General features: G+C 52.0%; 2 protein-coding genes across 3 annotated transcripts in view; one reads left to right on the top strand and one right to left on the bottom strand.

Moving 5' to 3' along the window:
• Positions 1-205: 205 nt before the first annotated feature.
• POLH (DNA polymerase eta) lies at positions 206-10,140 on the bottom strand. Of its 2 annotated transcripts, none has more exons than XM_054280627.1 (10): positions 9,924-10,140; positions 9,691-9,825; positions 9,363-9,604; positions 8,934-9,103; positions 5,622-5,725; positions 4,695-4,814; positions 3,953-4,076; positions 3,250-3,315; positions 2,436-2,599; positions 206-1,658 (listed from the first exon to the last, which is right to left on the bottom strand). In XM_054280627.1, the coding sequence occupies exons 1-10, from the start codon at positions 10,058-10,060 to the stop codon at positions 797-799; spliced, it is 2,124 nt and encodes a 707-aa protein (XP_054136602.1). In that variant the 5' UTR covers positions 10,061-10,140; the 3' UTR covers positions 206-796. The 2 variants fall into 2 exon arrangements, with proteins under 2 accessions (XP_054136602.1, XP_054136603.1); XM_054280628.1 differs by having other exon boundaries at positions 9,920-10,016.
• A 133-nt stretch (positions 10,141-10,273) lies between these two features.
• XPO5 (exportin 5) overlaps positions 10,274-12,930 on the top strand; it is a 29,645-nt gene continuing 26,988 nt past the window's right edge. Inside the window, exons 1-5 of the mRNA XM_054280626.1 lie at positions 10,274-10,458; positions 10,709-10,830; positions 11,444-11,516; positions 12,085-12,222; positions 12,529-12,711. Coding sequence (XP_054136601.1) covers positions 10,354-10,458; positions 10,709-10,830; positions 11,444-11,516; positions 12,085-12,222; positions 12,529-12,711 — 621 coding nt within the window. The 5' untranslated portion in view covers positions 10,274-10,353. The remainder of the gene's footprint in view (positions 10,459-10,708; positions 10,831-11,443; positions 11,517-12,084; positions 12,223-12,528; positions 12,712-12,930) is intronic.

Below are 12,930 nucleotides of genomic sequence, written 5' to 3'. Positions count from 1 at the left end.
TTTTCTCTCCCTTCTAGCAAGGGCTCTAACAGTAGACTGTTTATGTGTCAATAGCAATTGTTATGAATTAGTGCAGAGTTCTCAAAAAGGCCACCAAAAAGTGTGCCTATGCAGCTACTGCTTCCTTAAATCTTTTATGACAGGAGTAGTCTTCCTGAGCTGCTGATAAGCACAATGCAATGGACTGCTACACAGAGGGAATCATTAAGTCATTTATAAAATAAATCCTGGGGTGTGGGAAGGAGGGAATAAAAATCACTGTCTTCCAGGTGGAGGGGAGAAGGAACAACTGGGCTAAGCTACCACATATAAATTACACAGTAAAGACAAGGCCTGCAACTGCAGCCAGAGTAGAACCACGAGTTGAAGGTTTTATACACAGTGATTAGACAGGGGTTCAAGCCAAGGCTTAGCTGCAGATTCCCTGAGATAAGCTGCTGCACTTAACAGTAGCTGCTTTTATAGGAGGAACAGAATTAGTGAGCAGTGATGGCATGCAAATACCTATGGCAAGAGGTGTAGGTGACAGTACTGTGCAGCTTCTAGTAGCACCAGGCAGGCAGAGGCAGGCTTAGCTGCCACCAGCTAAACAGGCTACATCTACACAATTCATGAGTTCCAGTTCCTCTTAGACTTGGGATGAAAATAATTTACTAGACTTTTTGGCATTAAAACCTGACAGGCAGTATAAAAAAAGCACTGATATTTAAAAACACTGATTAAAAGCACCGATTCTTTAAAAATACTGATTATTTAAAAATACTGATTATTTAAAAACACCCAGTGTGGCTGAGAGTTAAGGAGGTAAGGGCTTAAAGAAAAAATCTAAAGTTCTTGTCACACCTTCTTTGGGTCGTTTTGTACTAGATCCTGCTGGAGTCTTGGGCTTGTTCTTTGCCTTAGCAGGAGATCTGGAAGCCACAGCCTTTGCATTGGGAGCTGCTTCTGGAGCCATGGGAGGGCTGGGCTCCAGGAAAGAGCTTTGCAGCTCCAGAGCAAAGTGGTAGTCCATGTGCTCTGGGAATTCCCACACCAGCACGAGCTGGCCACACTTCTCACAGCGCTGCTGGTCCCCTGGAGAGGCAGGAGGCAGCAGGGCGAGCTCAGGAGAGGGTGGCAAATTCTGCTCATTTCCCTCCACAGCTGGCTGGAATTTCAGAAGGGTCCTGGAGCTGGGTGGAGTTGAGGGTGTTTGTGTGGCATCTGATGGCAACTTCTCCCGGCGAAGCCTCTTGTACAGAGAAGTAGGGCTGGCATCGCTGGGATCCTGCTTCACAGGGGACTCCAGGTCACTCTGTACAGAGGCAAGTCCAATAGGCAAGCCAGCTCTCTCCTGGTGCTCTGGGGAGCTGGGCACAGCTGGCTCTGCAGTGGCAGCAGTGGGCAGGCTGGGTGCTGCCACTGCCTGTGCCAGCTGCCTCTCTGCTGCCTTTTGGAAGAAGGACTCAATAGCACTAGCTGGCTTCTGCCGAAGATCTTTGCTCGGGCTCCTAAAGAACTTGACCCCAGCCCTCCCACAAGACGTGGAGTTTTGGCTGGTGGTGGCAGTGCCATCAGGCTGGCCATCACCTGTCAGGAAGGTGGTAATGCCTGTAGAGAGGGTGACAGGCTCTGAGAACTTGCTTGCTGAGAGTTGCACTGAAATCAGCGGTGGAGACCTGCAAAGGACAGACCAAGATCAGCTCAGATACCAGCCTGGAAAGCAAGAAAGCTTTTGAGGTAAGACTTCAAACAACACAAAACATTCACAGGCAGGGGAACTGTAGTATCTGGCAAGGGCTGGGACAGATGTTTGCTCTGACAAAGTTAGTATTGCTACCTCCAGAACAGACATAGCAGGCTGTGCTGGGCAAAACAGAACCCCTCTTTCCAAAGCAGCAATTCCCAAAGGAAGGGCATTGGAGCAGGAGCAGCCAAATGCCAGCCTGGACTTTCAGTCCACTACAGGCTGAAGCTGCTGTAAGATGAGAGCACGCTGAAGGAGCAGCAGCCTTGTCAGAGTTTAACAGACAGGACCTCCTTGCCTTCACTGCAGGGCAGAAGGAAGGAAGAAAATGCTAAAGGAGTTGTGCACTTTCATTTTTCTTCCTGCCCCAATGGCTTCCTCACAAAAAGCTTTGTCCTTAGGGTAGGACAACAAGGCTTAGCTTATTTCTTTGGCCCAGCAGGGCTAGGACAGCCTCACTTCAGCTGGACAAACCCCAGCCAGTGGCAATCCTAACTCCAAGTACAGAAGTGTCTTACCAGATGTGGGGCTCAGAAGAGGCCAGGCTGTCCTACTGCTAAAAGGTCTCTGCACTCTACTGTGAGGCTGCTGGGAATCACTTTTCCTGCCACTCAAATTAACTTGAGTTCCTTCCCAATAGGTCTCTGGCTCGTCCAGTACCTCCCACATCAGAACCTGACAGAGGTGACCCACGTTGCCCCACACTCACCATGCTGCCTGGTGAGCCCCAGCCGCATTGCAGGTTTGGATGAGGGTGAAGGCGTCGTTGCACATTTTCTGTGCGTCGTAGCGGGACAGGGCACACAGACGTGACACGCGGGTGTCCCCTTGCTGCCGGATCACCACCATCAGCTGCCGGGCCACGCGGTGGTTCTGCCGGGAGAGCAGAGCTGTGCTTCCAGCGACTCCTGCAGGAAAGCTCAGGAACAGCCGAGGGGACTGTTGCCAGCCTGGAGCCCTGCCCAGCCCTCCGCCCCCTGCCATCTCCCGGGGGTGCGGTGGGACACGTCCTGCCCGGCCTGATTGCCAAGGGATGGGATACACAACAAGTGCTTGCACAGCTGTGCCACGCAGGATGGGAAGCAGCTAGTCCTTGCTTTCCCTCAAAGGCAGCTCCACAGTTTTTTTGGCCCCACTGCAGTGCAAAAGGTGGTGGATTGCTCCCATCCTGGCCTGCAGCTTACTGTCCAGACAGGAGCACAGTGCTCCCTCTCACAGCCCACGGTGTCAGCAAAGGGCTTGCAAGGGAGCAGCAGTGCAGCAAAAGGAAGATGCAGTAGCTTTCAAGATCCCTGCATCCTAAAGCATGGGACAAGGACTGTTCTTAACCCTGCAGTGTTCTGGGGCAAAACCATCCTGCCCAGCCATGCTCCTGCACACCTCTCTTCTTGGGACACCACAGCACACAGGCACACATCTAGGGGTGAGCAGATTTCCTCCCCTCCCAATATCACCCTCAGCCTCCTGCAAACCACTCATGGTGCAAATGTGCCTCCCTGTGTCCCTGCGCCTCCCCTCCTTACCTGGCTCCTGTCCTTGTTCAGTCTGGACTCCAGCTCCAAGGCCAGCTGCAGGAGCCAGTGCTGCACCTGGACAAAGCAGGGGTAACAGACAGGTTGGGCCTCTGCTCACAGCAGTACCACAGAACAAGGGGAATGCTGGGGGGGGGGCGGGGATCAAACTGGAATGGACAGACTATTGTAAGGCCCCATATCTGTAGCAGACCTTGAGAAATCAGTCTAGCTGAGATTCAACAATGCAGGGAAGAACATTTTAGATATCTAAAAGCCCAGCATTACTACTAGACTTTGCCAAATAACCTACATTCCCTGTCCTGGATTTCTCTTTCCATCTTCCTACAGCTCAGTGGGAACCATACCCCACCCATTAGCTAAAGTGCATCCTTCCTCTTTCTTTAGGCTAGTTACCTTCCTTCTAGCAACCATGCTCTTGAAGCTTGGCACTGTGAATCACTTTTGAACAGCACAGGCCCAGTTTTGCTCATGGAAGTTACAACCAGGATGGACCTTTTTGTGCAGGAGTTTGTCAATGCATTTCTGTCAACAGGGACTTCCAGAGCTCAAACCACCTTCTCACACTGAGCCTCTAGTCCGAGTTTCAGGGCATAATTGAAAAGCAGCAGTTTTGCAAGCTAGTCTGTTTTTAGTATTCTTATTTTCTCCAGTGTGAAAACCAAGCCTTATGCTAGATGTAGGCTTCTCCTACCGCCTTCTGTGTGGCCAGGGCTGACTTCCCAGGGAAATTCTTGCTGCAGCCAATAGACTGGGGCAGGTACCGGTTTTTGACAGGTTCCTCTTCAATTCCTCTGCACAAGTCATAGAGCCAAGATCTGAAAGCCACAGGGAAGGCATGAGGTTAAGGCAGCTACAGACAGGCAGGCATCACTGGGCAGCACGTCAGACTCCTGCTGAGCCCTGCTTTCAACTCAGTGCCAGCTGTCACTCTCTCACATCCTCAACTCTACAGTCACGGCCACAGCTGAACAGGCAGGAGTCTTTCAGGCCACAACTGCCTGTCAGCACAACTCCTCCACCTCTTCTCCTGAAGTGGCAACAGTTCACCAATCTGCAGGGGTGTCCAACCGCTGTTCCGGGCCCAGAAATTTTGTTTCTGGCTCCAGCCTAGCCTTGCAATTTCCTCTATGATGACACTGTCAAGACTGCCCTCTTTCCAGCCTGCAGAGAACCAGCCCTTTGACCCCATCCTTGGATGCTGTAGAGGAAGGCTGAGGCACTGGCTGACAAGCAAAATATTATCCTGGGGAGGGTGCCTGGGAGCAGGCAAGACTGGAAACCTGCTGTGGGCCTGACAGATCAATGCTTCCCAAAGATATCACTGAAGCTTTACCTTCCAACCTTTCCTAATCACAGCAGAACAAGGTTCTGTGACTGAAAGGAAGTCTCAATTCCTGCCAAGAGCCAAGTTGTGGTGAGTGGTTCATCATTACCCGGTTTTGTCTCCAAAATGTGTCTGGAGCTCAGTCTCACTGAACTGTGTCAGCTCCCCAATGTACTCCACTCCCAGGATGTCCGTGATAGCAGTGCCAAGCTTGCCTCCCAGGTTACGGCTACGGCAGAGAAACACAGAAAAAACACAAATGAAGCATCATGTGGGCACTGTGACAAGTCTCACTGCAGCAGCTGTTCCTAGATAAGGACAACGAGAAGCTGCTAGGAACTAGCAGGACAAAAAGAAACACCTGGCACCTGGCTCTTCTGCTCACAGTAAAAGGACACAGAGGAGTTGATGTAGGAACTGCTCCTTAGGTTTCTCAATTTTAGTGCTTCTCCCTCGGCTCCATCTGATCCCAAACAATGCTCTGAAGAATGCCTCACCTACAGCTTCCTTCTTCCTACACAGACAGGATCCTTTCCCACACACATCCCTCTCCATCCCTTGCAAGACACAGAAAGCAGAGAGCAGCAGTGCAGGTCTGGAGAGCAGGATAGGGATCCATTCCTCTGGAGCAGCAGTGCTGGTAACACTTCCCTATACCAGGAAAAGTACTTGTGCACAGTGTGGATGCTCAAAAGCAAACCACATCTGCTCTCTGTGAGGACAGCTGTCAGTCACACTGGGGAACAGCTATGGCGTCCTTGCTCACTTCTGGCTTACACCTCTGCACCCCAGCAGACATCCTGAGCACAGCCTTACCCTGGGAAAGGTTGCCCACAGGCTTTTGGACCGTGGTCCATTCACCAGCTGGGCTGTACCAAGCACACTCCCCCTGAACTGTCACTCACAGCCAAGAGAGATCACTGGCAGCATTCCCTGTGTTTGTTGGGAGCATTGCCAAGCAGTTGGTGTGGAGCTGAGAGCCTCTGCTGGCTCACACTGCTGTGCTGGGGAGGAGCAGCAGCTCCCTGGTACTCACATGCTGCTGACGGGCAGCTGGCTGAAGAGCTGCGGCACAAAGCGCGCAGACACCAGCGTCTGCCGGTTGGGCTTGTTCAACCCACAGGCCAGCTTTGCCAGGGTCTGCAACACAGAAAGGGGGAAACTCTGTTAGTATACACTGTGCACTAATGTGACTCCAACTAACAGCTTGTGCTGCATCACCTCTAAGAGCTGCCCTGGAATAGCTGCTAGGAATATGTGCACCCCTGCTTGCTCTTAGCCAGTATCCACCTCAGGATGTGACATGCACGAGCTGGGTACTCTGAAAGCAAAGCTGCTTCCAGGCTTTAGTTCTGTGAATTGCTGGAGTCCTGCTCCAGGCAGATAAAGATCTTTCATCTGTTGTGGTTGCTATAGTTTTCCATCAGGCAAGCATGCTAGAGCTTCCACAGCATGCCCATGGTCCTCCCCCAGGCTATGTCTCTCACTATGCCTTTTTCCTGCATCTTCTGTGTTTGTCTTGCTTTTTCTCAATGTCACTATTTTAATCTTCTCTCTCTGAGGTCTGCAACAGCATAGTGCTGCAAAAGGAAGCCTTTAAAATGCAGAATTGCTAGCCTGGAAGGCATGCTCTCCTATACAGCTTCCTTTCCCACTCTAAGCTAGCACAGGGTCAAAAATACACAGACCAGCTTGAAGTACATTTAGCTGGGTGTTTGAGGTTTTATCGAACAACTCTTAATAACTTTCTCTTTCAGTGCTTTGCCACATTTCCTGTAACTAAGCAAAATTTCTTGCCTGCCTATTGAGCTATGACCTTTATTAACAGCCCATTTTACAGGCTTACATACATTTGAAATCATTTCTAGACAAAGTAGATCCCTTTTCAGATGCCCAATCACTGTTTTTCTTGTCTGGCTGGAGACTTCCAACTTTACCCACCTCATAAAGTGACGTGCTGCAAGCGAAACCAACCACTGAGACTTCATGGGGAGAAATCATTTACTTTTTCTGACACCTTCTGTAAACTGCACATGCTGAAACAGGATTTGGCATTTCTACAAGAGCACTTATATTCCTGACTCATCCTGCTGCTTGTCCACAACAACTCCAGGCTACTTCCTGACTTACTGTGACTCAGCCAAAATCCTGCTGGTTGCTTTTTTTCTATAAACCACAAAAACAGTCAATGAGCATAAGAGGAGCATAAGAAGAGCTGTTTGGCGATTTCAGACTGATTCTAAGCTTTTTCAAGCTCAGAATTTTCAACTCTAATTTCATCTCAGAACTTTCACAGCCCAGGCCCCGAGCCCCATCTGTGCAGCACCTGAATTCATACAGCTGTTCCCTCTCTGTAGGTTTCACTGAAAATACTGGCTCTTAGCAGGCCTTGGACAGATCCCCCCAGGATCCCACTCTGAACATCCCAATTTGAGGGCACCTCACTGAGCAAAATCATTATGGGAAACAGTAAAGTTTTCTTCAGCTACATGCATGCCCTTCAGACAACTTCAGCCATGCTGTCTGCTACAGTGTCATCACCAAGTTACTCAGCTCAGGGTGGGGTGTGTTAGAAACTTTAAGGTTGACACCTCACATCTGTAGTCTTTCCTGCACATTTGGCCACTTAGGCTGTCAAGGAGGGCACATAAATAAATGAATTTGGCATGAGTGGTTCTTGAGTAAGCCATACTGTCATCCTTCAGGTGCTTCCTAATTTTCTGGCCTCATTCATCATCTGGGCTCCTGGTGCACCTTAACAAGGTATTTCATTGGGAAAAGCAGTTCCTTGGGAGTTTTCTGTAGAAAAAACACAACCATAAAGCAGATAATCTTCACCTTGAGTTTCAGGCAACAGTTGTTGTAGCCTGAGAATGGTTTTTACTGACACAAATTCCCAGCAACTCAGTGGCAGAAGACCAGATTGGGGCACTGAGGTGAGCTTTTCCTCTTTCTGGTGAGTCAGTGTTTACCCTGCAGGCCATGGGGATTTGGGTGATGCTCAGCCAGCTGCCCAGAGCAGCCTCAGGAGCTCTTGGTGCATGACAGCAGCTGCAGAAACAAACGGACTTTGCTGACTTTGATGCTGTAGCTACGGAGGGTTTCCTGCTGGGTGGAAGGTGGGCTGGTTTGCTGAGAGCACCTCGTTTGCTCTGCAGAAAAGGTTTGTACTCACCAATGTGAGCTGGCTGTGGAAGCACAGCACAGTGTTCTGCACAGCCACAAGTATGCTCTGGTGATCTCTGCACTGTGCTTGCTGCTACACATACACAGTTCTTCAGGGATAGCACAATACATCACAATGTGCTTACTTTATCAAAAAAAAGAACCTGGTATAGAAAATGGAAGCTGGGAGAAGCTGCTAGAAGTATCAGGGAAGTTCTGTGTTACTCTTGACTAAAGAAAGCAAAAAGGGAAATTGAACATAGCTTCCATTAGAAATTTCTATACTAGTGACATTCCTCAGCTAGCTCATTTCTGCCTCACAGTCTCTGCTAGTTTCAGACTAAGCCAGTGCAGAACCAGTTCCAATCCCTGTGTACAGCTGGCAGTAGTACCAGCTGTTTCTGCAGCAGACAATGAAATATATCTTCCTTGAACTCCAAAGCATCCATTTAGTCTTCATTTTCTTTTTTTTCTTTTTTTTTTAAGTCATAGCTTGCCTTTATAAAGTCATTACTGTATAAATAAGCCCCTCTTCTGCAGAGCAAAAGGGATGTCTCAGCAAACCAGCCTGCATCTCACCCGGCAGGAAATCCTCTGTAGCTGCAGCATCAAAGTCCGTTTGTTCCTGCAGCTGCTGTCATGCACCAAGTGCTGCTGTGGCTGCTCTCAGCAGCTGGCTGAGCATCACCCAAATCCCCATGGCCTGCAGGGTAAACACTGACTCACCAGAAAGACAAAAAGCAACCCAGCTCACCTCAGTGCCCCAAGCTGGTGTTCTTCTGCCGCTGAGTATCTGGGAATTTGTGTCAGTTAAACTGGCTACAGTGACTGTTGCCTGAAACTCAGGGTGAAGATTACCTGCTTTATGCTTCTGCTTTTTCTACAGAAAACACTTCTGGAGGACTTAAACTCCTTTTGTTCCTAGTGAGCTCACTCATTAGGGTACACCAGGAATCCAGGCAATAAATGAGAGGATTGCTGACTGCCCAGGCTACAGCTCTGGGGAAACAACTCCTCCCATTTCCAGATGTCTTATAATTTCTCTGAAGGTGTGATCACACATGGTTACATTCTCAACTCGGTTCATCTTCTGTACAGAAGACTTGTCAGTATAGCAGAGCATCTACAGTATGCTCTGACACTGCAGCCCAGATGAAATCAGGCTAATGTGTTATGCACATACCTTGTTGTGTGAGATACCAGCTGAACACCTGAATCCAGTAGCTTCTTCCACTGCCACCCTAATTTCTTCCACAATTACTGCGCCCATGGTCAGCAGCAGGTCAGGACAGTCTGGGTTATCGAAAGATAGCGACGCCAGCCACTCGTCCAAACCACGCTGCCGCAGCTCCTCTAGAAAAGGACACGGAAGGGATCTCAAGGGGACACGATATGGCACTTCTTGCTGAGCCCAGCAAAGGGACCCGCAGCAGCCAGTCCCAGCCAGCAGCCGCAGGCTTCCGTAAGCGCATTCCAGCCACAGGGAGGAGAACGGGCACATTAAAAGCCATTCACTGCGGAACACGCAGGCCCCATTTACCACGCTCTCGACTGGGGGGAGTCAGAGCAGGCGGAGCGGGCCGTTCCCGGGGGGGCGGGGGTCGGTGCGTACCCTTCCCGCGGGGATCAGCTCGGAGCGGGCCCTTCCCGCCGGGCTCGGGGCCGGGCTCTGCGGGCAGCCCCTGCACGAAGGTGCTGGGCAGCAGCGTGGCCGCCAGGGGGCGCCCGCGCAGCTCGCGCAGCCGGTGCCGCGCGCTGCCCGTCAGGTCCAGGTACGCCTCGTCGATGCTCGCGCGCTCGATGGCGGCGAAGCGCGACAGCACCTGCATCACCTCCGCGCTGGCCTCCCGGTACCTGCCGGGCGGCGGGCACGGGCTCAGCCGCCGCCCCGCGCCACCAGGGAGGCCCGCGCCGCCGCCATCCCCGGACCCCGCTCTCACCGTGTGAGGTCCGCCTTGCCCCGCGCCTGCGGCACCCGGGCCAGCGCCAGCTCGGGGCACAGCGCCCGCGCCTCCGACGCCCACATGCCGCGGGACACGCCGAAGGCGCGCGCCTCGTAGCTCACCGCGATGATCCTGCCAAGACACGGAGGTGAAGCGCAGGGCGGGCCCGGCCCCGCGGGGAGCGGGGTGGGACGAGGAGCCGGGGTCGCCAAGGCGGCTCGCCTACCTACCCGCCGCCCTGCCACTCGGTGTACTGCACCACGGCGCAAGGGCGGCCGCGCAGCTGCGGGTCGAGGCGCTGCTCCACCTGCATGAAGAAGCAGTCCATGTCTACCAGGGCCACCACGCGCTCCCGGCCCCGAGACATCCCGCCGCCGCGACCGGCTCCCGCCCGACTGCGTGAATGATTGAATAACCGCCTGCTCTGTGGGGCGGAGAGCCCCGCCTTGCGGCACCCGTACTTCCCGCGTGGGGCACGCCGGGAGTCGTAGTTCTCCAGGGTGCGGTGGGGCGTGCGCGTGTCCCCGCCGCGACGGTGCGCGGCGCCCGCGTTCTCTCCGTGTCCCCGTGTCCCCCAAGGCGCATGCGCGGAGCTGCGTCCCGGCCGCCCCGCTCGTCCCTCCCGTGGGTGGCCGGTGGCGCGCGCCCGCCGCCTCCGCCATGTCCGCCGAGCAGGTGAGCGGCCTCTGCGAGCAGCTGGTGAAGGCCGTGACCGTCATCATGGACCCGGCGTCCACGCAGCGGTACCGCCTGGAGGCCCTCAAGGTACGGTGCGGCCGGGAAGGGAGGGAGGGAGAGCGCCGGCTCCGGCCACGCGGGCGCCCCGTCCGCACGGCCCCGGCGCGGGCGAGAGCCTGGCGGGCCGGTCCGGGGCGTCCCGTGAAGTGGCGGGAGCCGTCAGCAGGCGGCGGGGGCCGGGCGGCCGCGTGTGCCCGGCGTGCTCCGCCAGGGATGGGGCTGCCGCCTCCTGCCCCGGTGTGTAACTGCGTGTGCGCGTCCGGCCCTCCTCCCCTAGTTCTGCGAGGAGTTCAAGGAAAAGTGCCCCATCTGCGTGCCCTGCGGGCTGAAGCTGGCGGAGAAGACGCAGACGGCCATCGTCCGGCACTTCGGCCTGCAGATCCTGGAGCATGTGGTCAAGTAAGTCAGCTCGTCCCGTGATGGGAAGGGTCCCAGCCTGCCGCCACCCCGCTCTGGCTGGGATCTGTGCCCATTCCGGCACCTCCCACCCCCGGGAGGCACTTTCAGGGCGCAGGGAGTTTGTTCTGCAGCAGAAGGCAGTTGCAGTCCTGCTCTGGATTTTTTTCTTATTCTGTAAAAGAAAGAGAGGAGAGAATTGCTTTCATGCAGGTTGGGAAAGTGAATTCACTGAGCCGTAAGACACGTTAACATCAAAAGATGAAAACAAGCGCTCTGGGTTACCAGTAGGTCTTTGTAGAAGTCTGTCATTGGCCTCCTGCTAACAAAGAGGCTTTGTATTAGTTCAGTTCTGAGATTCCTTTCTCTGCCGCCTCTGCAGACCTATTGCTTTGTGCTTTTGCTGCTGCTTCTGGTGTCTGTTGACCTCGGTGGGGCATGCCCATTTGCCAGCAGCAGTTTTAACTCAGCCCTTTCATTAAGGGATTGGGTGCTGCCAGAGGCACGGAGCTGGTAGTGTCTCTAGGTAAAGAAGCAATAGTTCCTTGACAATTAAGCCAGAGATCCTTACAGATGTTTTGACTTGGTTTCTTTTTTGTTTGTTTATTTTTAACAGATACCGTTGGAACAATATGCCTCGCCTAGAAAAAGTTTACCTAAAGAACAATGTTATGGGCCTCATATCCAGTGTAAGTACCTGCTGCCCCAGGCTGTTCTGAAATATGAGAGCAAAAGTAAAAAATGCTCCAGTTAATTAGCACAGAGGATCTGAATTCAGTTTTTCTTTTCATTGCTTTTTCACTTTGTGTCTCTAGTTGTTTCAGTGCTCTTCTCTGTCTTATCAGGTGAATAGTCATGTTGCCTCACATGGCAGGAAATTGTGAGGCTTGTATAACATATGTAAAGTATTTTTTCTTTTCTTAGAAGGGAATTCAGTAGCTACAAATGTTCTTATCCTTTGCAAAAATACTGAAGCCATTATCTTCGTTGTGTTTTCTCTGTTGTTGTGATTGCTCTCATGACCAAGGGACCTTGTTTTGAGGTGAATCCATCTGGTTCCCCGAGTTTATTAGCTATGGATGCTTGGGAGCATGGGAGTGTCACCTAAGGTAGTTGCAATGAAGAGCTGCCCAATGTTGTGTTTTGTTTTGGTTTTAGTTTCTGTGGTTTAGAATGTTTGCAAACACTGTTTCCCAGGTCAGAGTTATACATGCCTGATGCTTGCTGTTCTGTGTAACTGTCCCCTTTCTGTCACAGGGAACTCAAAGTATCCTGGAGGAGGAAAGTCACATTAAGGATGTGCTGTCTCGCATTGTGGTGGAGATGATCAAGCGGGAATGGCCTCAGCACTGGCCTGACATGCTAAAGGAGCTGGATACCCTTTCCAAGCAAGGGGTATGAAACACAGCTGTCTGGTCTCTTTTGCTTGCTCTTAGTGTGGGGTTCAGTCTTCCATCATCCTGAGAAAAATGTAACTTACTCATGGTCAAGTGAGACAGGTTGGTGATGGACTCAATCCCTGTAAGATTAATCTATCTCGAGATGACTAGCAGAGAGAGCACCATCCTTCTGTTTTACTTTCTCGACATGAGACCTCTGTCTTCATGCATGCTTGCTTTCTCTCCACATCTTTGAGCTAGTCTCTAGAGATTTTAATGTTTGGACTCTGCTGATGGAGTGTATTTCACTTTGGGACATCAGGAAACTCAGACAGAACTGGTGATGTTCATCCTCCTACGTTTGGCAGAGGATGTGGTGACTTTTCAAACTCTGCCTACCCAGCGGCGACGAGATATCCAGCAAACCCTCACCCAGAACATGGAAAAGATCTTCAGCTTCCTACTAACTGCCCTGCAGCAGAATGTCAACAAGTACAGACTCATGGTAAGAGTCTCCTTCCCTTGGGTTTAGTTTGTGCTGGAGGCATTTAGGAATTGGGATGCAGCTCACACATTGTTGGGGAAGCAAGTGCAGAAACTGAAATCTGTTGCTGCTGCTCTGAGGTAGGGATCTGCTGTGGCCTGGGAAACTGGTGCTGATCAGAGAGACTGAACACACAAGGCTGATAGTGCTAGTGTTGATACTTTGATTTTGCTAGTGTAA

This window comes from Melozone crissalis, unplaced genomic scaffold (assembly GCF_028551555.1).
Source record: "Melozone crissalis strain CALT ecotype California unplaced genomic scaffold, PUWL_Pcris_2 ptg000027l_1, whole genome shotgun sequence".
In the NCBI taxonomy this organism is placed as follows: Eukaryota; Metazoa; Chordata; class Aves; order Passeriformes; family Passerellidae; genus Melozone; species Melozone crissalis.
The sequence above is the reverse complement of the archived record's forward strand: the minus strand, read 5'-3'. Positions and strand labels throughout refer to the sequence as shown.

What these genes read in the sequence shown, in the direction of transcription:
- POLH (XM_054280627.1), bottom strand. Translation starts at nt 10,060, where the DNA reads ATGTCTCGGGGCCGGGAGCGCGTGGTGGCCCTGGTAGACATGGACTGC. An exon ending in GGCAAGGCGGACCTCACACG is followed by an intron (nt 9,605 to 9,690) that starts GTGAGAGCGGGG and finishes GCCGCCCGGCAG; the next exon opens with GTACCGGGAGGCCAGCGCGG. An exon ending in CCCTGGCCACACAGAAGGCG is followed by an intron (nt 3,316 to 3,952) that starts GTAGGAGAAGCC and finishes TGCTTTGTCCAG; the next exon opens with GTGCAGCACTGGCTCCTGCA.